We start from the raw sequence: 26,002 nt of genomic DNA, 5'->3' as shown, positions 1-26,002 counted from the left end.
GGGGGAGGGAAAAAAAAGGCACTTCAGAGTTACCCTCAACAGAGAGCAAGGCCGGATTAACGATATGGGCAACTGGGCAATTGCCCAGGGCCCACAAACTCTAAAGGGCCCAGGGCAGCAAGGGCACGAGCAAAATTCTGTATCTGTAATTTCCTGCTTTATGAGGACTATGGTGGCCGTACGTCCTGTTTTCCCCGGACATGTTCACTTTTCACTCTCTGTCCGGGGCGTCCGGACTGGGGGTTCTTGTATTGATGAAAATGTCCGGCTTTTCATCAGGAGCAGGGATCGAATTATGGGGGAGCTGTATATCCTACACATCCAGGGGAGCCGGAAAAAAGTTTTCTACCTATATTACATCATTTATGGACTCTTTTGAGCAGAGAGCACAGAGAGCGGCACAGCGCGTTGTTGCGCAGCGCTCCAGGCTGCTGCTTCCAGCGCACGGTCCATTCTCAAAGTGGCACAACCAAAAAACTATAATTAGCATGCCATCGTTCATGTCCGCACATGTTCTCTACTTTCTGTCTTATTTGCGCCTGAAGCGCTCTGCTACTGCGGAGCTCATCACCTGTGCTGCAGTGATTTCACTTCACTGACGCAGCATCGAAAGGCGCACTCTGCTTTGCGGTCAGGAGATCCCTTTGATCTGCTCAAAAGTAACTGATCACTGTAAACCCCAACAGTCAACCTTACTTATAAAGTTTGTGGACATAGCAATTGAAATTTCTCACGAAGTTTAAAGAACTTAAAACTTTTCTGTTTTCTTAACAATTTAAACAGTTATAATTGTACATGGCTCAAAAGTTGAGAGTAATGATGCTTCAATAATTATTACTTTTGAGTAAATGTTTTTTTTTTCTCAAGCTACGCAGTCGTACGTCATCTACGTCATGACGTTTTCTCTACCTCATCCCTGAAAGACGTTCCAGAAAATTCAGTTCAACATGGCTGCCCTTCGCGAGCGGAGCGACTGTTGAGCACGTTTGGGGTAACTTGTAAGTAAAACACAACCTTCGTTACTTTTTATAAACAAAATTTCATAACTTTCTGTAAAATTGCAAGTTTATCAGTACGTTGCAGCCAAAAACGTCTTTTCGAGGTAGTGAATTAATATGGCGCCAGACATTAAGTTGGGGGGAAAAAACAACAACAATAAAACATTTTTATTCAAAGCTATCTCAGGGCCCCTCCCTGCAGTGGGCCCTGGGTAAACGGTACCCTCCCCCCCCCAGTCCGACGCCCCTGCATATTCCCCTCTCTTCCAGAGTCATATATTTTCCTCAAGTTCAACTGCACTCTGAAGAGGCTCATTTGGATTGTGCCACATAGGCCAGTGACCTTTGTCTCAGCACTGTATGCTGGAACTATCAGCGTTGAAAATGCTACAACTAGAGATGGTCATCATGGTAGACAGGGGTTTCTTCATTGATGACATTGTTCCCTGCAAAGTGTACAGGCCAGCTTTCCTTTCTGGCAAACCTCAAATGTCTGCATGTGAAGTTATAGAAACAGAAGCCATAACATGTCTGAGAGTGCATGTGGAGCGCTCCATTCATCTGGTCCAAGAACACAAGCTTTTTTATTGTTATTCCCCTCCTTGCATTTGTAAACAATCAGCCATATGCTGTGGTTTTTCTCCTTACCAACTTTTAAAATAGCCCACTAGTGAAGGCCTGGGCAAAGAAGCCTGATGTCTGAGAACCTCAACATATGTACTGGATCCTCTGGAGGGAGAGTCACCCGCTCTACCAGCTGAGCTATGACAACAACTACTGGATATCAGATTTTTTTATATAGATATAGCTCTCATCATTTTGGTCCGACAGGAAGCCAATGGGCCAATGAGGTAGAGGGTAAAGTGCGGGGTAAACTAACCAATCAGAGGACAGAGAAGATCTGCCACAGGCCACGCCTCCAGAGTGCCAAAACCCCTTCACAGCCGAGCGAGCGGAGTCAGAAACCGAGCGCGCAGAGACGCTGCCGAGCGCGCAGAGAGGCTGCCGCCCACACGTTTTCCTCTGCCGTGTGCTCGTTGGCAACGCGCGCACGCAGGTTTGTCACTTGTGCACATCCTTGTGCGCTCACAGACACAGTTTGCTCCCTCTCAGTGCACAAATGACCTCTCGCCATGTATATTTTCACTCGTGAGTCCCGTTCACACGCGCGATGTGGACCCAATCCGCGTGAACGGGTTGTAGCACGGGTCTGGCGCCATAAATTAATGTTCGCTATTGTTCGCGCTCGTTTTTAAACATGTCAGTCTTACAGTTTCAACCGTTTAAAACTAAGTCTTAAAAGTAATTAAGTGCAAATACAATGTCATAGCGATATTTTGATGACGGCTTTGGGTAGAAAATTGACCATTTTGCAACAGCAGCCTAATTGTCCGGCGTTTTTTAAAAACTCTTATTAGCAATGTGTATGTCAGGGGCAACTTCTGTCCACCACGATTAAAACTTATACCCAGATTGAAATAGAGAGCAAGGGTGTTGCGTATTGAGTGTGCTGATAAAATCTCTAGTCATTTAAATGTTTTTTTTCTTCTTCCAAGGCCAGAGTTGCTAAGACAGGAAAAAAATAAGACTGCAGATAATTTCCAGTGGAGACGGTAAACAGAGGTGAGTCGAAGAATGCTCCTTTCTTTGTGGCTAATAAAATACATTATTTTTAAACCACTGCCTAGTCACAATAAAACATGTTGAAAAGGTATATTTTAATGGCTCCCGCCATCTTCCCCCATTATTAGTACTTATCTACTGGGATGTAATTTTGGGGGGGGACGGGTGGGACATGTCCCCCCCACTTTTTCAAAAGGCAGTTTTGGTCCCCCGCACTTTTTTCCATCCAAAAACAATATTACGCTCCATTAAAAGGATTTGGTTGAGCACTAGGACCGAAACGGAAACCGGTTTACTATTAGACCCGCCCAAAAGCTAATCTATTGGCTCTGCTGATACTTGCTAACGTATTATTGGCTGTTGCTGCTGTCACTCAAGTTGTAAACAGTCAGAACGTGCTCACGTTGTTTTGCTAGTTTGGAGCCGCTAGGGAACACCGGTACTGAGTCACATCGTCAACTAGACGCTGTGTAATATAAGAGCTCAGCTCAGCTTCCATTACATAACATTTGAATAAGTGTTCATTTGTGAGTCTTTGGTAGTTAGGCACAGCCAGGAGGCAGCATGTCAAGAAAATGAAAAGTGGATATAAGAGACTTCTTTCAAAGTCAAAACGTAAGTTGGAACATGTGACACCCCTGCATTAAGCTCAGACTCACCTCCTCCTTCACAAACATACTCAAAACTAACTTTTACAAACTCATCTCCTCCACATAACTGACTCCTCAGACACAATTTATTCGTATTATTATAATAATAATTTTTTTATTACTATTATCATCATAATTATTATTACTAGTAGTAGTAGTAGTAGAAGTGTAACTTCAAAACTTTTATCATTTAACTTTATTGTAAACTTATCCATTGCAATGTATATTTTCACATTAAAAAGCTCTGAAAAATGAACAGTATCATCATCGTCAACAGATTTTTTAAGCTTAATGTCAAAGATGTACACTTTTCATTAGATTTATCTTATTTTTTCCATTTATTTTTTGTGTGTTGAAATGCAACAACTGTTTAAACACTTTTAAGGGAAAAAAACATATTTAATATGTTTTTATACACTCAAATGTTAGGGTGATGATCATGTGTAAAACATTAGTTCAGCATGTCCTCTAACACAGCAAATGAACAAACGGCCAGATCTCAGGAGGGACCGTTTATGTATAAATAATTTTTATACTTTTGACTAGGCCTGGGAAAGTAACAAATTTTGCTGGACGATATTTTGTCCAACAAATTGTTGATGATAAACGATATCATTGTCAACATTATCTAGACCAAAATAACCACTAATATAATGTTAATATATCATAATAATGCAAGTACACCCTTTAAAATGCAACAAATAAACCTTCATTTAACATTGAAATGTCCAGAACCAGAACTTCTAAATGAATAAAAATAACAAACAAAAATTAAATAAAAAAGGAATCTCACTCCCTGTTAGAAAATGTTGCACCAAAAACAATAAAAAAAAGACCCAAAACAATAAATACAATAGCCTGTCCATTGTCAACAGCCAAAACTGCACTTCAATAATGATAATAAATAAAAATAATAATAGAGTTGTACATTTTTTAACTTTGACATATATATATATATATATAGAGAGAGAGAGGATGGAAAAATTATTGAGATGGGCACATGACGTGTCAAGGGGTCTTTACATAACACCCCCCACCCCAAATCCGCACAAGCCTGCTGTGTCCCCCCCACTTCTGAAATCAAAATTTCGTCCCTGCTTATCTTGCATTTTTTTCTGTCGGTCTATATGGTTTTGTGACATTAACATCTTTTTTATATCTCCTCCACCAGTTGTTTGTTTAATTAGTAATAGCTGTGTTGGTATTTATAATGAATTTTTTTATCATGTGCAGATGTTCCAAGTGGCACTAGCACAGGTCACCTTTTATGGTAAGTTATAAGACTATATTTGGTCACATGAGTTACGAGTATAGTTTGGTTTAATCAGTTGTTGAGCTATTAAAAATCACATTTTGTATAATTGCACCAAATCACTGAGGATACATCCATTGTGTAAATCCTAATCCAGAATTTTGTGTGAATTTTGCTCCTGTTTAGATAATGTCCATTACATTAGTTATTGACATTCCATTTTGTATGGACAAATTTGTATTATAAAGTCAATTCAACCGTTTCACAGTGAAATGACTCCATCGCAATTCCTTTTTATAAGAAACCTTCATTCATTAAGTCTCAAGTGCATATGGCAGGTTAAATCTAGTAGTTCCTAGAATAAATTTAAAATTTTGTAAAAAAAAAACAACATTTGTTTTGTTTATTGGGGTATTGGGTAGGGCTGCAGCTATAGAATATTTTAGTTTTCAATTCTATTGAATCGTTCATTGATTAATCTAATATTTTATTTGACGACATTTCAAGTGAAACAAAATTTTAGTTTGCGGTTAAAAATATGAAAATAAAACAAAATTATAAAATAATACATATTAAACTGGTTGTCTAGTTCTTTCTCTTTCTTTCCCAGCTGATATTTCTAGTAATTAAATATTTTATGGGACAAAATTTCACTTACATTTCACAATTTAGGTTTGTAATAATATCACTCACCCTAGTCTAAATAAAATGTAAATATATCCATCTATGATAAGTTTTAGGGCTGCCACAAATGACAATTTTAATAATTTACTAGTAGTGGACTAATCGTGTCGTTCATAAAAGTATAGCTTATCGCAGCAGGATGCTCTAATATACCCATCATTAGCTTCTAGTTAGAAGTGTGATCAGTTATGTGCCATCCAATAATGTTCCCCACCATGACGTGCTTCCTTTTAAGGTGCTTGTGCGTTGCCGATGTGCTCCCGTAAAAGGAGAGTTTCACTTTGCAGACTTTGCACTCTATGTGCCTTTCTTTTGTCTTTGTAAATTGCTCCCAAACTTTTGAGCTACATTGCTGACTTGCCACGTCTTATTTCTCCGGTGACGAAGGCTGATCTGTAAGGCCACTACTGCGCATGCGCCTCAGAACTTAGAGCAGCAACTGACCCGGATGGTGACTATCGCACATGTGCATTGAGCAGGAAGACAAGAAGCACCCGCCGAATGTGACACAGCTTGCGAGATTAAAAATGAAATGCTCATAAAATAAACAACGCGTTGACTATGAAATTAATAATTGACTATTTTGTTTGTTGACGTTGTGAGAAGTCGACTAATCGTGGCAGCCCTAATCAGTAGAATTTTATTATTTCATTAACATGTTTAGTAATAAACTTCTGGAAATGCTAATAACATTTGATTTCTACTGTTAAAGGAGCATGGGGCAGGAATTGTCCAAAAACAAGAAGTAAATAGGATACATGTTCATTCTTGTGAAGCTTATGGGTGATGAAGCATTTTAAACTAAAAAGAATGATGAAACCAGTTTATCATTCCATTTTGTTAATCAGGCTGTGTGCTGCAAAATGCAAAACATTCCTGATCCGAATTTCCCGCGCTGTTTCACGGATGTGACGTTAATTGACGCTTCAAGCGCGTTCTCGACAAGGTTCAAACCCGGAAAAACATTTGGAAGCTTGCTAGGTGGCAGTAATGCGTCTTTCACTACTAGCCACGTTAAAACCTCAAACAGAAGAGGAAGAACACTGGAAATGGATTCTACAGCTAGCAAAAGACCAAGCGCAACTCAAAGCCCATTAAAGAGTGGCACAAAGAAGAAGGTTTTATCAGCGGCATCTCGAGAGTCAAAAAGAAAATATAAAAGTCGGTCAGGGACCCGAATATGTATTGGGTACGCTCTGGAAGAATGAGGCTGGTTCAACTCAATTTGGGCCTGAAAAGGATGCGGACATGGCACATTTTCTAGTGACCAGGTAAGTGTTGTATTAGCTGGTCTCCTTATGTCTGCTGTAGGTTTCAGTAACGAGTAGGTAAACATATCAGAGCTGTATCTCCACAATTTAAGAAAAGAAAATAAAACCTATGGATTTAGATAATACTGATTTAGGTAATCTAACAAATCTTTGTGCAGATCAACAAGAAACTTATCTAAGCTAACGGTGTTTAGCATATGGCTTCCTGATCAGTTTGAAAAAGCTAAAAGCAACTAAGGAGTAATCAGATCACTTCTACGTTTTGTGGACGACACACCGCTTGTGTTTGGAAATAAATGGATGCTCCGTTTATTCTGACGAGAAAAATAAACAGCTTGATTTGATTATATGACGTCACCGATCAGCCGGAGAGAGCTAGCGTGCGTTAGCATGTTAGCTGTGATTACGCTTCAGTTTGTATGTACCACAGAAGAGAACGGACATTTTCCAAACCAAAGATGAGTCTTTAGAGTTATGTCATATTTGATCTACAGTCCAACCTCTAAGCAGGACTGTTACTTCAGTAGATAATGTTATTCGTGGGGTTTGTGTAACAGAACCCCATTGGAATATCTTTTCCTAACGTTAGTGCTGTGCTACAAAAGAGTAAATAACTAGTCAGCCATTACTACATGTTTTACTAAAAGTAAAGTTGTGCAGAAGTTTATTGTGTTTATTTTTCTAAATTTGTCCAGTTGAATGTAGGTCAGAATAAAATATGTTTGTGAAAATGAAAATTTTTTTTTATGACTGACATGCATTTTCATATTACTAGTTGTGCTAGGCCATTATTGATCTATGTAAACAGAAGGTGTAGAGTCTCAACCAACTTGTTGACATTTTTGCTTAAAAATGTGTTTTCCAGCTACCAGGAGAAGCAGGCTCCTGAAACTGCAATTCAGGGAGGTAATGTGCAGTCAACCTCGACACCCAGTAAGCGAACAGCAGCTAAAATGTGGCATCGATTATCTCCAACTGAACCTGTGTCTGAGGGGTTAGTATCTTTTCTGTAAAACAAATATTCACGTTTTTGTGCTATGATATTTCATACATTAAATTACACCTTGCATATTCACACTTGGTTCAGAACTAACATCACACCACCAAACACTTCTGACATTATCTTTACAGGGAAGATTTTCTAATGGCTGGTGTTGAGGCGCTGATGACCTAGATTTGGATCCTTTTGAAGAAAGGTACATTTGTTCATGAGAAGTCTTGCCATATGTGCAGGAAATTACTGCTGTACTATGTGCAAAAAAGATAAAAACACAATAGATAAGCAAATATAGGTCATTATATATATTTATTTATGTTGTGAAGTGTCAATTCACAGCAGATTGTTGTTATTTGCAGAAATAATTAATGACAGGTGTATTGGGCTCCACATTTATCTCTTTAGAATCAGTACCATTTCAGGTAAGTTCCAGTATTTATCTTTACGTACAACAAATATTATTGTGTTGTCTGTAGTTTCAAATCCATGGATCTAGCTACGGATGCAGTCCAAATTGATGAGGACCAAGAAACAACTTACTCAACAGTGTGTGAGTTGCAATGTCTTCTTATCTACACTCTTTTTTTAAACTCCAAAGTCTTAAAACAATATATTAATTCTACTTTTATTTATTGTTTTCATAACAGAATAGAACTGTTATGAAAACTTTGTCAGGCTGATGAAGTTTGCAGCCGCAAACAAAACGTTGCAGGTAAATAAAACCTTTCTATGTTTTAAAAAGAACTAAAAGTGTCATGACTCCCATCCTTCACCCTCCTCCACTTCCTCATTATACCTCCTCATTCAGCTCACCTTGTCCTCTCACCAAGCTCCAGCCAAGCCCTGTTTTCCCCAGCAACCTCTGTCAGCTTCAATCAGCTCCATTCATTCCACCTGCTCCTGTAATCAGCCTCATCCCATTCACCTGCTTCCCCTGCTATAAAAGAACCAGCCATCCAGTCAACCGATGCCAGATTATTACAGCCTTGTCAGTAGTTCTCCAGCATCCACCCTGCCTGATCTTTGCCTCTGGACCTTGTTTTTTGCCTGACCCAGTGCTGGACTGACCATAGGGCATAGCGGGCAACTGCCCGCTGGGCCGACCCTTTCATCTTTTATGGGCCGGTGTCTGTTTTTTTTTTTTTTTTCTCCTGGCCTCTAGTTGTTGCGGACAACTTGCCTGCGCCGCCCCACGCGACGCCTCGTAAAAGTTGGTGGATTGGCCAATTGGTCATAATACACTCTGGGCTGGACCAATAGCCACAGGTCTGATGCACCCGCCAGTTGTTTGTGAATCTCAGTAAACAGACAGACGAAAATGGAGAACAAAAAACGGAAAGGAGGAGCGGAGAAAATTCGACTAAAAAAGAAACTGGCCCTTCAGGCTGATGCTGGCACATGTGTTAAAATCTCACAGTTGTTTGGTAGTGAAGGTTCAAGTAAAATCAATTTAGGAAGTGATGGAGCCTCAGCCCAGCGACAGATTGGAGAAGAAAAGAGGGAGGAGGAGGAGAAACCCGAGCCGGTGTTGTGCCATAAATTGACTCGCTGCCAAAAAAAGATTAGCCACCGCGGGATCGCGCACAGTTGGGCAATTGCATTTCTAGACATAATTCCCCAGGATTTCGCCCTAAAACTCAGCATATCTAGCAATATGGACATTCAGAAAGCAAAGATAACCTCTTCCGGTACTTAAACAGATGTTTATCGCGGATATTAGTGTGGCAGTGTTTGTGGCACCCTGCGCGGGAGCACGAGGACGTGCTTGTGGAAAGAGGGAGGAAGATGTGGCAGTGTGAGCATCCACAATGTCCCGATAGATTATGCGCCCTGGCTACTTGGCCAAGGAGATGTTCCTTTGGCTGACTGGTTAGAGCGTATGACTCTAACCCGGGGGTCTGAGGATCGAATCCCGCCCGGGCACTCCTTTCTGCACCTTGCCACATTAGTTTTTCCAGTTCGGAAGTTGTTTTAAGTGTTGCTACTTGTCTTTAACGTTCACAATGAGGATATATTAATCCTTTTTGCAATATTTGCGATTGAAAGATGGTTTGTGCCACAAACTTTGTGGTAAGAACTGGCTTTCTTTATGTTACAGCCTTGATACTAAAAAAATAAATAAACAATGTAAAATGGCACCCTGTATTGAATATAAACGTTGTATAAATGGAAATAAACAATTCTCCAGCTATTTAATTTTTTCCCCTTCCTTTCTTTAGTCCACTTGACATGGAGCCACAGTTAACTAGTTTGGGGCACATTTTTACTTGAAAAAAGGTATTTAAAATGATCAAGCTTTGGCTTTACAATGACACTGTGTAGGTTGCTATTCATTACGTTGCTCTATTTAAAAGTAACAAGATAAAAGCACTTCAGCACATAAAATTAAGATTGTCACTTGCCAAATAGACTACACCCTCCCGTTTACCTATAAGAAATGCCTCAAAATATCTTTAAATTCTTTATTGATGATTTAATTGTAGACAACTAAAATGGCATTTTACTTGCCAAAAAGTGATTGAATCGCTAAGATTTTCATGGAGGCTAAAATTGACCAAATAAGGGTTTTATGTATTATCTGTTGACGTTACTGTACTCATACTGCCTACTGTATCATCAAAAACACCCCAAAAATGGCACAAAAAAAAAAGAAAGAAGATAATTTCCCTTGCCAAAAATTGATTACAGTGTCCTGGTCACGTGTAAAGGGTTACATTTACCTAAATATTACTTTATTTATTATCTCTTGATGTTATTAGTGCCATCACAGGATGCCGGTGTCTTTCACATTCATAAACACCTCAAAAATGGCAACAAATGATCATTTCCCTTGCCAAAAATTGATTACAGTGTCCTGGTCACGTGTAAAGGGTTAAATTGACCTAAATATTACCTTATTTATTATCTCTTGATGTTATTAGTGCCATCACAGGATGCTGGGTGTCTTCCACATTCATAAACACAGAGTCCTGGTCACCCATAAAGGCTTAAATTGGCATCAATATTACTTCATTTATTATGATGCTGGGTGTGCTCCACAATCATATTCGAATAAACATGAAAATATTCCGTCCGAATATCTGTTTCTTGTTATAAATATAACAGCTAGAAGGATTTACAGTTAAAATAGGAGAAACACGTGACTCCCCAGGAAGGGTCGTAACACCACTTGCCTCATGCACATAAGTGACCAAATCAAAGCAGCATGGAGACACTCCGTCTCCAACCACCTCTCAGGCAGCAGCCTGCACTCCCAAGTTCTACACGTCACCAGAACATAACCAACCGCAACACAATAAAAGCAGTGTTATACAAAATGGAAGGCCTGTAGTGTTTATTCTCTTACAGTAACAACTTATCAATTTTTTGGAGGAATTTATTTGAGAATTTTTTGGTTTTTATTAATTGTGCAATAGAAAAGTAATCGCTAGATTAATCATCTAAATAGTCATTAGAATAGTGGACTATTCGATAAAATAATCGTCAGAATAATCATTTTAAAAATAATCAGTTACCCCCAACCCTACTTTTTAGAATACCAGGATAGGAAGGATGGTGTAGGTTTACGTTTATTAGATTGATACATAAATACTACCAATAAGAAAGTGTACGTTGGTGTGTGTCAGAAACAGCATAAGGCTTAATGTCTTTTCCAAAAAAAAAACAGGTGATGGGCCGGTCTCCAGTCAAAATGCCCGGGCTGAATTTTTGTCCCAGTCCAGCCCTGGCCTGACCCCTGCCTTGCTCTCTGCCTGCCACTTTGACCTTAGCCTGCCTCTGAACCTGCCTCAGCCTTGCCCTCCAGGTACCTCTGCTTTCAATAAAGACTTTTTATATATATTTTTACTGTGTTGGCGTCTTCACGGGTCTTCTGAGTTCTGTTTGTGACAAAAAGATGGAATTGTTGTTTTATCCTTGTTCACAGGCTGGGATCCTAAAGGGAATTTCCATCCTACTTCTGTGGCTGAATGACATCTTCAACCAATTTTGGTACATTTGCCAGAAAGCACAACATTGTGATATGTTTAATGTAAGTATTGTGACATCTTTTGGACAACAAGACAACAATGCACATTGACATAATTACCTTTCTTTTCATAATAGTGCCAGCTCTTGTGTTTCTGTTGGTGAGCGCTTCTGTCACATGTAAAGTTTTCAAATAAAACTTATTTTTTCTGTTAGGACATGTGGGTGGGTGTGCTTCACCATGTCACAGGGAAGCATGAATGGACCCGTGGCAAATGTGACCGTGGACCACTTGATGCAACGACCAGTGATGAGCTCATGGTGCCATGATCTCCACCACAAGAGGCTCTTGAACGAATCATGTTCAACAGACGCTGGTTGAAGGATGTCACCAATCTGACTTTTAGGTATATTAATAACATTTTCATAAGCAAAAAAGCTAAAGTGTCAATATCAAAGCTGACAATTTACATATAGAAATGACAATTGTGGGTGAAAAGGCAATCAAAAGTGTGATTCCTAATAATCTATAAAGTTGTAGCTTTTGTTTTTTTCACAGGTCAACTTCAGAACTGGAGAGTTTCCAGAACTGCATTCTCATGTAATCTATGTATGATCTAATGCTGCTGTTCTCTCTCTCTATAAAGGCCCCAGCTACGTGAAGCATCAAAAGACAGGAATGACTTCTTTCATGCACACAGATTTATTAGAAATTAAGAAAAAATACTATGTACAAATGCAAATAACAGAACTTTTTTGTACATAAATAAAAATAAATATATTGCACAAACTGTTTGTTCATTTTTGGGTGAAAATGCTGTCTTCAGCTAAAGTTATTTTGAGGTATTGTGCTGTTGTGGAACTACTGTAGTTGTAGATAAACGGTTTGGAGTTTTGGGTTAGGGTGCCCTCAGTCAGGAAGACGGTGTCCTGGCGTCTCTTGCCGAAACTCCAGGATATCCAGCATCACCCCTGGAAGACGGGTCACCACTCTCTCGAGAATATAATCTCTCTCCTCCTGGCTCAGGTGTTGTAAAGCTGTCTAGAAATTAAAGAGCATATGTTTACATGACTAGATTCATATCTCCAGTGAGTGATGTTTTTGGCATCTCTCTATTTTATTTTATCATTTTACACAAATGGCTACAACCAACCTGCATCTCAGCTATACTGGCAGCTCTCAGCTGTGCAAGCTGGTCTCGGTCCTCTTCTCTGAAAGCTGTTCGCTGCCTACCCCGGCGCCCTGGTCCTCTTGAAGGAGCTCTGGACCTCAACCTGCTGCCCTCACCCTTTGAGCGTGTCCTTCCCTGACCCTCGGAGCGACCTTTTCCTCTCCCCTTTCCAGTACTGCCCTTTCCTTCCAATGTGAATTCCTGAAAATCAATGACAGTAATGGAAAAATGACTGTATTACCCTGTAGGTCTTGTTGATATTATGATTTTATTTTGATTCATTTTTTTGAACTAAACATTGATATTTATGTTCTTATTTACATTGTTGTGATGCCTGTCCTGTAATGAAATTGGTTTCACAAATGATGTCAGTGACTTGAAATTGGATGTTCTTACATGATGTATAAACAATAACATTGGCTTGTTAGTAAGCTTAGTGCAAAATAATAACTGTAATTTGTCTAAAAACATCAGAAATCACCTGCAGCCACAAAGCCTTATGCTGATAAAGTTGCATCATGTTACTGTCTTGCTCGCCTGTCACAAAACTGGCTTATGAATATTTCATAGGAAGGAGCACTTGCTTTACATCACGAGTGTCATGGCTAAATTAAAATGCTAATGTTGTCATGGAATTTTACAACTATTAGACTAAAGTAACAATGTTACTTACTTCATCGCTCGACACGGTGCCTTGTTCGAGCCGCGCTCTGGCCGTACATCACTGAAACTTTTTTTTTTCTAGTGAAGAGTTTGTGCGCGCTCTCGTGCCGGGCTGCAGTTACTCACAGCGCCGAGTGCGTCGCTAATGAGTTTCGTTTCTTCATCCTGCCCCATGCTCCTTTAACAATGAAATGTTGACTATAAATTTTATTATGTACAGGTTGGCAACATAATCCAGTCTAAATTGTATTCAAATATAGAAGTGTTCGCGAATTACATGCTACAAACACTGCTGCTGCTAAAAATAAAAGGTGATGGTTGTGAAGAATGACTTAACTCTACAAGTTTAGGAATAATCCACACCATTCATCCCATTTATTTGTGGATGTCTGCAGCGGTGTTGGGCAGAGCTGCAGCAGCTACCTGCAGTTTGGTTGTTGCTACGAGTCTGATCCAGACATGCAGCACAGTATAGCAAGCCGTTGTAGCATGTAATTCACAGACGCTTCTATATTAGAATCAATTAAGACTGGATTATGTTGCCAACTCTTACATGAGAAAATCTATATGCCACCATTTCATTGTTACCCATAAAAATTTAATGTTATTAGCATTTCTAGTAGCTTACTACTGAACAAGTTAATGAAATAATTAAATTCTACTGATTTATAAATAGATGTTATTTAGACTAGGATGAGTGATATTAGTACAAATTTTAAAAGTTAATTAAATGTAAGTCAAATTTTGTTCCATAAAATTTATATATAGAAATATCAGCTGGGAAAGAGGGAACTAGACAACATGAGTTTAATACATATTTTTTATAATTGTTTTATTTTTGTATTTTTAGCAGCAGACCAAAGTCTTGTTTCACTTGAAACATCGTCAAATAGAATACTCGATTAATCTTTGGAGGATTCGGTAGAATACTCGAATAGTAAAATATTTGATAGCTGCAGCCCTAGTTTTATACAAATGTAGAGTTCTAATTATTTACATGGTTAAGTAACAGATAATCTAAGTAGGTGTGATTTGCACTTTAAAATTGTTACTAAAAGATGAGAAACTATGGATGTGTCCTCAAGTTGAAGTTATTTGAAACAAAAACCGAAAGAATTTGAAACTAAAAACTGAGCTTGTTTTCTCTACGTTTATCTTTAGGATCCAATTGAATATTGGACAGCATTTGGCCTTTTACAGTCACCATGCAGTGATGAGAAGTAATTGTAATTACTTTGAAGTTCTGTAATCTGGTGTTTCCTTTAAGAACTGTAATACTGATGTTCACTAAAGTTGTTCAAATAAGCTAATGGATTGGAAGTGCAAATTGTGTGCAGTCACCTCAGACACCCGAGCACATTTATTTAAGCATTACCGTTTGAGCCATTGCATTTTTTGTAAGATTAGCCCATTGCCTTGTCTCTATGACTCTTGCATTTGTACATTTAAATCTTTTAATGCATTGAAAATCCATTTGTCACGGCTTCACAATGAGCCATCTAAAACTGGTGCAAGTCAAGGTGCACAAGAAGTTGTCATTTTTACATGTCCCTTGTGCAAGTTAAAGCAACCATTCTCAGAGACTGCAATATTCAGCCATTTAAGAAGGCACCTAAAAAACCACGAGAATGTGGCTTGCCCATATAAAAACTGCACTTACCAAACAAATGTGTATTCATCCTTTAATACACACAAATGTAGGGCACACACAGGTAGTCAGGGCATTTGTGATGTCCTTGTGTCAAACGAAAACAGCAGGCCAGTGGAAAGCACTAGTGACTTTGCCATTGAGGATGTTAATAATGAGCATTTGGATGACTTGGCTTTTCCTGAGGTAGACAGTGTTTGTGATACCAGGCAGTTAAGAGAGCAGTTACAAAAGAACTTGTCTTCATTGTTCCTGAAGATGGAAAGTATTCTTCATGTTTCTCAAATGGCATCTCAGGAAATTGTTGATACTCTGGCACAAATCATTTCATTGTCAAGGCCTCTCATTAAAGAGACTCTGCATGATGTATTACAAAGGCATCAGGTTACTCCTTCCAAGGCTATCCTTAATGATTTGCTGAATGCTGTAAATAATGCAAATATTTTTGCTTGTGCCACAGCTAAAGGGGAGGACTTTTGTTCAAATAAACATAGAAAAACGTTTATTGAAAAGAACTACCCTGTGGTAATGCCTGTTCAGTATGTATTGGAGCCTGGTTGTACAGCAATTCATGTCCCTATACATGAGATGATCCAAAAAATGTTCCAACATACAGACATTCTTAACAGAATTATGGAAACACATATCTCTTATGAGGGTCTTTACACAAGCCACAGAGATGGGTCATATTTCCAAGGAAATTAGTTGTTTTCTTCATCAGAGCTTTCACTGCCACTGATACTGTACATTGATGACCTTGAAATTGCCAATCCATTGGGCACTTCAAGGAAAATACACAAACTGTGTGCAGTATACTGGATGTTTGCTGATTTGCCAAGTAAATATCGTTCAGGTCTGCATGTCATTCAGCTAGCAGCATTATGTAAGGTACCTGATCTCCACAGGTGTGGCTATGAAAAAGCATTTGGTCCTTTGCTACAAGATCTAAAAACTCTTGAGCAAGATGGTGTATTTATTGAGTGCCTCGGTAAATCTGTTAAAGGGACTATCATGTGCGTTGTAGCTGACAACCTGGCAGCCCACTCATTGGCTGGGTTTAGTCAGTGTTTCAGAACTGGATTTATTTGTAGGTTTTGCAATGCAACACGAGACCTAATTCAGTCTCATGATGTTGGAGATGGCAAGTTTAGCCTCAGAACAAAAGCCAGTTATGACCAAAATGTGCAGGAAGTTCTACATGGGGATGGTCATAGTCAGGCAGGTGTGCAACGGAACTGCATCCTGACTGAAAGTTTGCAGTATTTTCATACAACCACAGGCTTCCCTCCTGATGTCCTCCATGACCTTTTTGAGGGAATTGTACCAGTGGAGTTGGCCATGTGTATTCAGGAGATGATCCGGCAGAAATACTTTACTCTGGAGCAGTTGAATAGAAAAATCTTGTCCTTTCCTTACCAACACTCCGATAAAGTTGACAAACCAAAGCCCATCTCAAAGAACTTCTCTACAAAGAGGACCATTGGTGGCAATGGTCATGAGAATATCACATTGCTGAGAGTACTGCCATTCATGAACGGTAATGTAGTCCCTGAGGAAGATGCTGCTTGGACAGTGTTAATGGATTTGAAAGAGGTTGTTGAGCTTATGCTGTGCCCAAGATTTGATGAAGAGTCCATACAGTATTTGCAATCAAAGATAGATGACCACAGAAAAGTGCTGCAGGACATGTTTCCTGAGTTAAGACTGCTTCCAAAACATCATTATATAGAGCACTACCCAGCTCTTATACGTGCTTTTGGGCCACTTGTTCACTTATGGACAATGAGGTTCGAGGGTAAGCATCGCTTTTTCAAGAGGGTAATACATGACACACAAAACTTTAAGAATGTGTTAAAAACATTAGCAACACGGCACCAACACATGGTGGCCTACTACCTCAGTGCACCTTCATTTTTTCAGCCGCATCAGCAGACGACACACGTAACTTCTGTCATGGTTTCAGATCTTCCTGAAGTTGCACAAGAATACATAAAGGATAAAACTGACAGCAGAATTATTTACAGCACATCAAAGATCATTGTTGATGGCACAACTTACAGCCCTGGAATGTTTGTGTCTGTGGGGGAGGATGGGGGACTGCCACAGTTTAGCGAGATCAAAAAAATCCTCCTTGTTAACAATGATGCTGCATTTCTTTGCAAAGAACACAGGTCAAACTACACTGAACATATGAGGTCATATGAACTCTACCCAAGTTGTATGGCTATCCACTGCAAGTCAGAGTTTAATGACCGCTTACCCCTTTCTGCATACTACGTGGAAGGGAAACTTCTTTTGACACCAAAACGTTTTATACTTCTACACTGAAAGTGAATTTGCATTATGTGATTTACATATATTTTAAGATTTGTTCCACCCCAAAGTTTCAAAATGCAGATGCTATGTGTGTGTGCGTGGGGCGGGGGTGGGGGGGGGGGGGGGGGGTGGGGGGGTGGGGGGGGGGGTAAGAGAGCAACATTAGACAGTAGTCTGTAAAAAGTAGTTTGCTACTAGAAGTTCTGTTTCCTTTTAGATGTATCTCACTGATTTAATATCACATGATGTGTTTTTCCAAATATTTCTCCTGCAGTTTGTCTCTGTTTTGTAAAATAATTGCTGTGTAAATTCTTATGTATTGTTTGTATGCCTGGTGAGAAAATGTAGATTATGATGTTGAAATAGGGTTAGTTTTTACCGTGACTAAATGAAATGATGGCCTGTGACTATGTAACATGTAAAATACTTACCTTTGTTCTGGACTGTTGAAAGATTGGCCATAAAATGCTAGAATGCACCCAAAGTAACCAGCATAAATAGTAAGTTTATTTTGTTATGAAATTTACAGTGTACTTTTTAAATTAAAATTGGAAAACAAGACTATAGTATATTTGACCCCCCATTTTTGACAGCTGTAATGATTGCTGAGTATACAATTATCAGACCTTGTAAAGGCTATGTGTATGCATTACCACAAGAGGTACTGCTCCACTTGTGACAGTAAATCTTTTGGGCTATTGCTTGGTACTCAGATGCCAATTCTGAGTACCACTCTGCCATAAAAGGACACATAAAAAAAGGTTAATGGTATGATGTTCATTGTTTTTATATGTGTTGAGACCATTGTAGTATTTTTTAATCATCTCCATTCCTTGCTTTATACACAGGATGATGGCAGCATCTCAGAAATTCCTGCTGAGAGTTTACAGCACTACAGATGTTGTTGTGAAGGTTTCTCTAACTAAGCGGCCTGAGTCAGTGGAAGAACTAATCACCATACTCCGGGAGAAGCTCAACCCAAGGCTGGACTTTGAGTTTACCTTACAATACGAAGACCCTGACTTTGATGGGCAACTTACCTGTCTACATGATATTCAAGAGCTACTAGAGAAGAGCACATTAAAAATAGTGCGATCCGAAAGTGATGCCAGTTCTTGTGCAAGTTCTGACACAGACATCCTTCCTCATGTGCCTTTAGCTCAGCGTCTGAAGTGTTGGCCTGACACTTTCCCAGTACCAACCTTTTCTTACGAAGTCGAACATGTCCTTGAGAAGGGAAATAAAGCCTACGAGATGTCTGGAAAGCAACTGAAATTGACACGAGCCCAAAAGCACAACATCTTGGAGACCATGGCTTCAGTGATGCACACCTTCAAAGCCTATCCGAGTGACAGAGATGTGTGTTTGGCAGCAAAAGCTCTTGTTACCACTCATCCATGTCTTAATGAGCCTGGAAGTTATGGTTGGAAGACCAGTTTAAAATTTAAGATGGGAAATTACCGCACCAAGCTAGCCAGAGCCGGATGCGCGGAGGTGTCCGTGAATGCTGGTAGAAGGAGTATCAACAACCCAGAAGGAGAGTATCCCCACTCCAACATAAAAAGAGCACGAAAAGCTGAGGTAAACTACCTCCCAAACTTTCCAAGAGGAGAAGATAAGGCCAGTCTGGAGGAATTGAGAGTCCAGATAAAAAATTAGGTTGAGAAGACCGAGCCCAACAAAGTAATGATTGAAAAACTGATGCAAACAACCTTTGCACTGCGTCGCCATGAGATCGTTCAAGAAAACCCAATGGTGAAGGACTTCTTAGAGAAATGGCCAGCTCTGCGATTTCACTCACAGGTTGGTGTTGCACTGATTTTTTTTTCTTATTCAATTTAACTTGAAACAATGCAAGTTCAGCAGATCTTCAGATTCAGATTTATTTATTTAACATGTTAAACAAAGTACTTCTTATAAACATTGTTCAAATAGGTAGAAAAAATATCTTAAAGCGCTACAACTAAGCACCCTATTAGCTGTGGTGCTTCAACATTAACTCATTCGCTGCCAGCCGTTTCCTGATCGGTAAATCCCTTTCGCTGCCAGTGTTTCTCACCAATTTTATAGTTTTTTTAAGAGTCACAGAACGTTGTGTGCTAGGATGTTGACGCCAAAACAACCAAAACAAAGTGGAGACTCACCTTAAATCATGAAGAATCTGCGCATTTCGAGCATTATCCGTTCTTTCATAATCCGTTGTTGAATTGTGATCGGCAGAAGCTTTTCCGGTTCACACCTCACTTTTTTTTACAGCAGCCACCCAAAACGATCTAACACATGGATTTTCTACTTCCTGATCACGTCATGTGTGATATATGCGGATGAAGATCGGCTTTAGAGGTGAGAGGTTCAGTCACGATGCGGGGGCTCATTCCAATGCCCACACAGTAAAAACATTCAAATGGCGACTTAAGTCTTCATTGGCAGTGAACGGTGGGATCTAAAATGACGACTTTAGTCATCAATGACAGTGAATGAGTTAAGCCGGGCGTACACTGTGCCACTTTTTCACTCGTAGCACTCAGCTTCAGCTCAAACTGTACGACTTCCTCGCAGGGCAGATCTCACGAGTCATGTGCTCACACTGCACGACCCAGTTCTTGGATGCGATCTGACTGCTCACACTGCACGTCTGGTAGCAACACGTCGGCCCTAAAATATGCTAAAAATAGCAGTTTTTACTCAACACGTGAGACTTTTTTGTCTTGTTTTGCCTGTTGTCCTTCGGGAGTGCTGCAGGACACACAGGGATTTATGGGGGCTGGATGAGTAAAATGAAATAAAGAAAGTAAATCTGTGTTTTGTGATCAGTTTAATTTGACATGAACACGACAAACACTCTTTCTTGACAATCTTTGTGAGTAAAAAACGTGTAGAAATTAAAACGAACAAAGTGTGTTATTAGGGAAATAGCGGGCAAGCGGTGTTGATGCAGGATTGCGTATGCGCCGTGAGCGGTTCTGATACTTTTTGCGTCGCAGCAACTCGCAGCGCCGCTTCAACAGTGCGATACCCTCACGAGGGACGAGCAAAATATTAAACACGCCAGAAGTTTGTGCGAGCTCTCGATAGCTGGTCATGTGGTGTTAATTGCCTCTCGTAACCCCCTGTATACTACACGACACTCGGCGCAAAACTCGCCCCGATCTTGTGGATTGTCGCACGAGTGGAAAATCAGCTCAAAAAAGTGAAAAAGTCGCAGAGTGTACGCCCGGCTTTAAGTAGACAGGCAACCACAGATAAAACTTGCTGAGTCTATAATGTAGGAACTGATGTTCTCTTGAATTAAAGAGAAGTTTTCTTACATTCATTAGGCTCATGATGCCAAAAAATTCATTTCAGATTTGTGATACAATTGTGTTGGAAAGGTTAAGTTCAAATTGAAAAACAAATGTTAAAATGACAGCATTAAGATAAAACTGGGCACAAATTTGGAAATCCCTCTTTAAATATAAGATTTCTCAATTTGGCCAGTAATTTTGCTTTATATTGGATGTTTTCATGTTCCTGTATTTTTAGGTTTGTGCGGAGTTCCGAGTCACAAACATCAACCTGCAGAAACAGTTCTATGCTGAACTTGACAGACACACACCACGACTTATGGCTCTATACAGACAGAAGGCCACATGCACTGGCAAGATATCGGAGGCTCTGCGAAACATTCTGAATCATTATGATCATCAGGTGAATATTGATAAAGATAAAATTGCTACCACAAATTTAAAAAGTTTCTATGTTAATCACTCAATTTTGCTTGTTTTTAGACTGCCTATGGGCTACTGTTAATTGCTGGGAACATCTGTTTTCTATATACACCAAAGACAAATATAAATGCAACACTTTTGTTTTTGCTCCCATTATTCATAAGCTGAACTCAAACATCTGAAACTTTGTCCACATCCACAAAACACCCATGACTTTCAAATACTTTTCTGAAATTTGTCTACGTGTGTGTTAGTGAGCACTTATCCTTTACCAAGATAAACCATCCCACCTCACAGGTGTGGCATATCGGGGGCTGATTAGACAGCATGAATAATGTACAGGTGTGCCTTAGACTGCCCACAATAAAAGGCCACCCTAAAATGTGCAGTTTGATCAAACAGCACAATGCCACACATGTTGCAACCTTTGAGGGAGCGTGCAATTGGCATGCTGACTGCAGGAATGTCTACCTAAGCTGTTGCCCATGAAAGGAATGTTCATCTCTCTACCATAAGCCGTCTTTAAAGGCGTTTCAGAGAACTTGGCAGTATATCCAACAGGCCTAAAAAATGGGAGCAAAAACAAAAGTGTTAGTCTAGATAACCCTGAAAAAAAAATGTTTAGGATTTTTGTCAAATGAGTAAGAAACAAGCTCTTTGTCATGAGAGACAGGTTGTGTCTCAAAAGAAATGTCTCCAAAATTATGCAGAGCCTAATGTGTCATAAACATGTATTATCCCCAGGCAATGACACCTGTAAACTTAGTGTTAAATTAACTCTTATTTGTTTTTCCTCTAGTTCGCCCTCTTCTCCGCCTTCACTAACATCTCCGCCAATTACCGAAGACCCGGAACAATGTCCGTCCGCTACTAGATTCCTTTCCTGTTTTGCCCGCCTTCGTCTCCCGCTCGATACCCAACCCTAGTTGCTATAAACCCACAAATCTAATTAATTAATTTACACATTTTCTAAAAGAATAGTAAATAGAGGACTCTTGATGTGTCACTAACGTGTTACCCACAAGACTGCAGAATATTTTGCTAGATTACAAATAATGCTTGTCACGGCCCTTCAAGTCAACCTTACTTATTGATACTGTGTTAATTCCAGGCGGGCACGCTGGATGAGACGAACCTGACTGACACTCCAGTTGCCCTTCTCACAGTGGTTGCTGACGGCTCTGCTGAGACCAGTCCAGTCCATTTCAGTCCTTCAAGCATGGCTGTTGTGGTGGAAGGCGACTTGGTGATCCGTGATATTGCCAGATTTGCTGATGCATATGCCTTATTGTTTGGCTTGATCTATGCTCTGCATTTGGACTACCCCAGGAAACTAGTTCACACATTCACCTTTGTCCAGAAAATCTTCATGGGGCTTGATGATGGCAAACCACTGAAACCCAGCCTTCATGCTCTTAGAAATGATTTGTTACAGAGTGAGTAGTTATGAAAGATATGCAAGGCAACTGGTTGTTAGGACAGGCACACTGTTACTGAGCACCTTCTTTGAAGTATTTTATTTAAAGCACTTTTAAGTTTTCTACAGGCTTTGGGTGGATGTAATTCCCATCAGTTTACCTAATTTTTTTTATACAAGGTTATTTGGGTGCCGATAAACATTATTTGAACCTGTTAAAAAATATTTATTTTATTTAATTTTTGTTTATTTAAAAAATCTCTTTTGTGTTTGACCTTTTGTTTTTCATTTTTATATATTAGAAGAAAGATGACTTTTAGGACTGATGTTCTTTTATGATTTTATAAAAATGTTATTAAATGTTATTAGCAGCATTTTGTACGCTCACTTGTGCTCCAGTCCAGGTCAGTGGTTCCATGTTGATGGTTTTATAAAAAAAAACATTTATGTGATGTTTTTCACAAGTCCATAAAAATGTTAATAAACAAAATGTTAAGTGAATCGCCATATACTTTTTTTGAGTGGTCCACACACAATTAAAAAAGAAAGGTAATTTAATTAGTTAATAATCATATTACTTGAGTTTAGGTTGTAATATAATTACATTCTGTTGCATCAAATAATTTAACTACAAGTAACACAAAAATTTTAAAATTAAAATATATAAGTTTTAAGTTTATCTTAATTATTTAAATATAGAATATTATCTGAAAAATTTAAGTTAACAATAAATACAAATTTTGAGTACAACCATACTTAAAACATATGGTTTGTCTACTTAAAACTTTTGTGGAAACTGATTACCTCAAAAATTTTAAGTTCAGTCAACTTATTCGGGTTTACAGTGAAAAAGTAAGAATCCAGGCAGCAGTTTTTCTGGAGAGTTTAGAGGAGATGCAGGAATATGAGAGACAGACAGGACAGGAAAATAGTTCAATAAAAACAAGAAAACAAAACAAAAAGTAAAATGTAGGTAGATTTATCTCCACTACACGTTTTTACCTGTATAAAGCAATAAGTTATACACATGTCATATTTATACATCTGATACAGCTCAGATCACCTTCAAAACTCAGTCACACACCCAGGGCTGTTTCAAGACATTTTGGGGGCCAAGGCAAAATGAGCACCCCCCCCCCCCCCCCCCCCCAATAACTGGGCTCCCCAGAAGCCTCTGTAATTCATACCCTCTCCAGGAGTATTAGTTATACAGTGTTTGTAAAAGCTCCTCAGACATCACTGACATGTTCTAATATCATCAGATGAAAAACGTTGGTTACGTATTGTAACCCCAGATTCTATGAGTCTAGTCGCAGCCCTTAAGCGAGCTGCTATTGGAAGGGTGATCTCAGCATCAGCCAATCATGAAGAGCTTAAATGTACGCCCACCACGTGGGCACCCCTTGTGGGTTATATAAGTGGAACGACCCCACTGTTTGCCTCCGATGGCTCTTAGTCCTAACAGAACCAGTGGGGCCAGTGGCTTAAGGGCTGCGACTAGACTCATAGAATCTGGGGTTACAATACGTAACCAATGTTCTATTTCGTCTAGTCTTAGCCCTTAAGCGAGCTGCTATAGGAATAATGCGCAGCTGGATGGGTTTACGCCACACTGGTTAGCTCAACCAATGGACACACCCAACAAGTCTCCTTTTAGTGAGGGTCGCTCAGCCTCAGCCCAGGGCTTAAAAGGCTGACGCAGCCAGAGATAAGAGTGAGGCCCCCACTAAAAAATATCATCCACAAGAGGATGAAATTCATTCAAGTAAGGCTGATGTGGTGCCATAATGCATTCACTCAGCCTGCTGAGGTCCAAGCACTGAACGAGTGATGGATCCTGAAGACACATCTCGTAAATAATAACGAGTAAAGGAACAGGGTGAAGCCCATGAAGCAGCCTGACAAATGACTTCCATTGACACACCACTGTGGGGTGCCATAGAAGAGGAAATCCCTCTGGCTGAGTGAGCCCTGAGTGTCTCAGGGGGATCCCGCCCTGCTGATGTGTAAGCGTGAAATGGCGTCACATAGCCAGAGTCAAAGGCGCTGGGCCAACAGCGCTTGCCCAAGGGAAGACTCCCTGTAGTGCACAAACATGCTTTGTGAGCGGCGAATCCCTGAAGTGCGTGACACATAGCGTGCGAGATGGGAAGTCGCCTCCTCATCAGAATTATGGGGAGGAGGAAAAAGTTCAGCCAATGAAAATTGACCTGGATTTGAAGGAAGTATTAATGTTTTTGGGCACAAAGGCTGGGGCATAAAACAGCAGACCCTCCATCTTCCCGGATCCTGAGGCATGCGGGAGCCACTGAGAGGGCGAGTTAGGTCGCTCGCTCTCTTGACTGATGCCAGTGCCAGCAGCAAGGCAGTTGTGACAGGAACTTGAGTGAGACCTGGTCCAAGGGTTCAAATGGGGCCTCAAATAAGCCACGCAGAACCACCGTTAGATCCCACTGGGGAACTAGTGGGCGGGACACAGGCCTGTTCCTTCTGACACCTTTTAGAAAACGTTTTGTGAGGGGATGACTGAAAACAGACCCATCACCAAAATCCTGGTGACAGGATGAGATAGCTGCAGCATGTTTTAATAGTGCTGAATGCGAGGCCCCTGTCCATCAGTATCTGTAGAAACGATAGGACATCCGCCAGCTGGCAGGAGAGCGCTTGAAAATTCCGCTCTGTGCACCATTTCTGGAAAGCTGCCCATTTAGCAGCATAAGATGTGATGGTGCACCCGCGCACTCTGAATCGTGGTGACCACATCATGCGGCAGCCCAGAAACAAACCCCTAAGCGTGACCGCTCAGTGGCCAGACTTACAGGCGTTGGCCTATTTCTGGAGGATGTTTGATTATCCCATCCGCCTGGGGAGGGGCGTCCTCCCTTCGCGGGAGTCTCCACGGGGAGCCGGACAGTAGCGCTTGCAGGTCCGGAAACCATGACGCGGACAGGCGTCTGGGAGCCACCAGAATTACCGAGAGCTGTTCTGACCAAACTCGGTCCAGGAGACGGGGAATCAGAGGGACTGGTGGAAACGCATACAGGAGCGTTCGAGGCCAGGGCTGGTGTGAGAAGGCGTCCGCCCCAAACGGGGGTTGGTCCCGGGGACTCAGGGAAAACCACAGGCGACACTGAGCGTTTTCGCGAGCCGTGAACAGCTCCACAGACAGTTCCCCGAACTTTATCCAGATGTGCGGAATGCAGACGCCAGTCGGAGTCACGGGGACCCCTCTCGACAGGATGTCTGCCGCTACATTTAGGATCCCCAGAATGTAGGTGGCACAGCAGGTGGACATGTGCCCAACACAGTAAACCTGTGGCTACGCGCAATAGTGGGAGGGATCGAACTCCCCTTTGGCGATTTATGTAGGCTGTCGCCACCTGGCTGTCTGTGTGAACTTCGACATGACGGCCATCGAGAAGGGCAGCAAAGTGTCTGAGCGCATTCCTCACTGTCATAAGCTCCAACACATTTATGTGATCGTGCGTGTGGGAGGGCCAGCGATCTGCCGCCGTATGGGACAAGCACGTGCCCCCCACCCCAGACAGTGACGCATCCGTAAACACAGATACGTGTGACGTAGGACTTCCGATGGGGACCCCGCGTGAGAGGATGCAGGGGTTCCCCCAGTGAGCGAG

General features: G+C 40.6%; 1 protein-coding gene and 1 long non-coding RNA gene across 2 annotated transcripts; both read left to right on the top strand.

Moving 5' to 3' along the window:
* The first annotated feature begins 5,001 nt into the window (after nucleotides 1-5,001).
* LOC129160098 (uncharacterized) lies at nucleotides 5,002-12,169 on the top strand. Its single transcript, XR_011515584.1, has 8 exons — nucleotides 5,002-7,472; nucleotides 7,610-7,674; nucleotides 7,952-8,025; nucleotides 8,123-8,187; nucleotides 11,246-11,280; nucleotides 11,401-11,505; nucleotides 11,658-11,848; nucleotides 12,089-12,169. It is a non-coding gene; the product is annotated as an uncharacterized lncRNA (long non-coding RNA).
* A 5,229-nt stretch (nucleotides 12,170-17,398) lies between these two features.
* On the top strand, nucleotides 17,399-22,955 carry LOC129160099 (uncharacterized). Its single transcript, XM_054737239.2, has 2 exons — nucleotides 17,399-19,043; nucleotides 20,763-22,955. Exon 1 carries the CDS (start codon nucleotides 18,090-18,092, stop codon nucleotides 18,897-18,899), a length of 810 nt encoding a protein of 269 aa, XP_054593214.1. The 5' UTR covers nucleotides 17,399-18,089; the 3' UTR covers nucleotides 18,900-19,043; nucleotides 20,763-22,955.
* The last annotated feature ends 3,047 nt before the right edge of the window (nucleotides 22,956-26,002 follow it).

This window comes from Nothobranchius furzeri, chromosome 12 (assembly GCF_043380555.1).
Source record: "Nothobranchius furzeri strain GRZ-AD chromosome 12, NfurGRZ-RIMD1, whole genome shotgun sequence".
NCBI classification, from domain to species: domain Eukaryota; kingdom Metazoa; phylum Chordata; class Actinopteri; order Cyprinodontiformes; family Nothobranchiidae; genus Nothobranchius; species Nothobranchius furzeri.
This window is presented reverse-complemented; position numbering and strand designations above follow the sequence as displayed.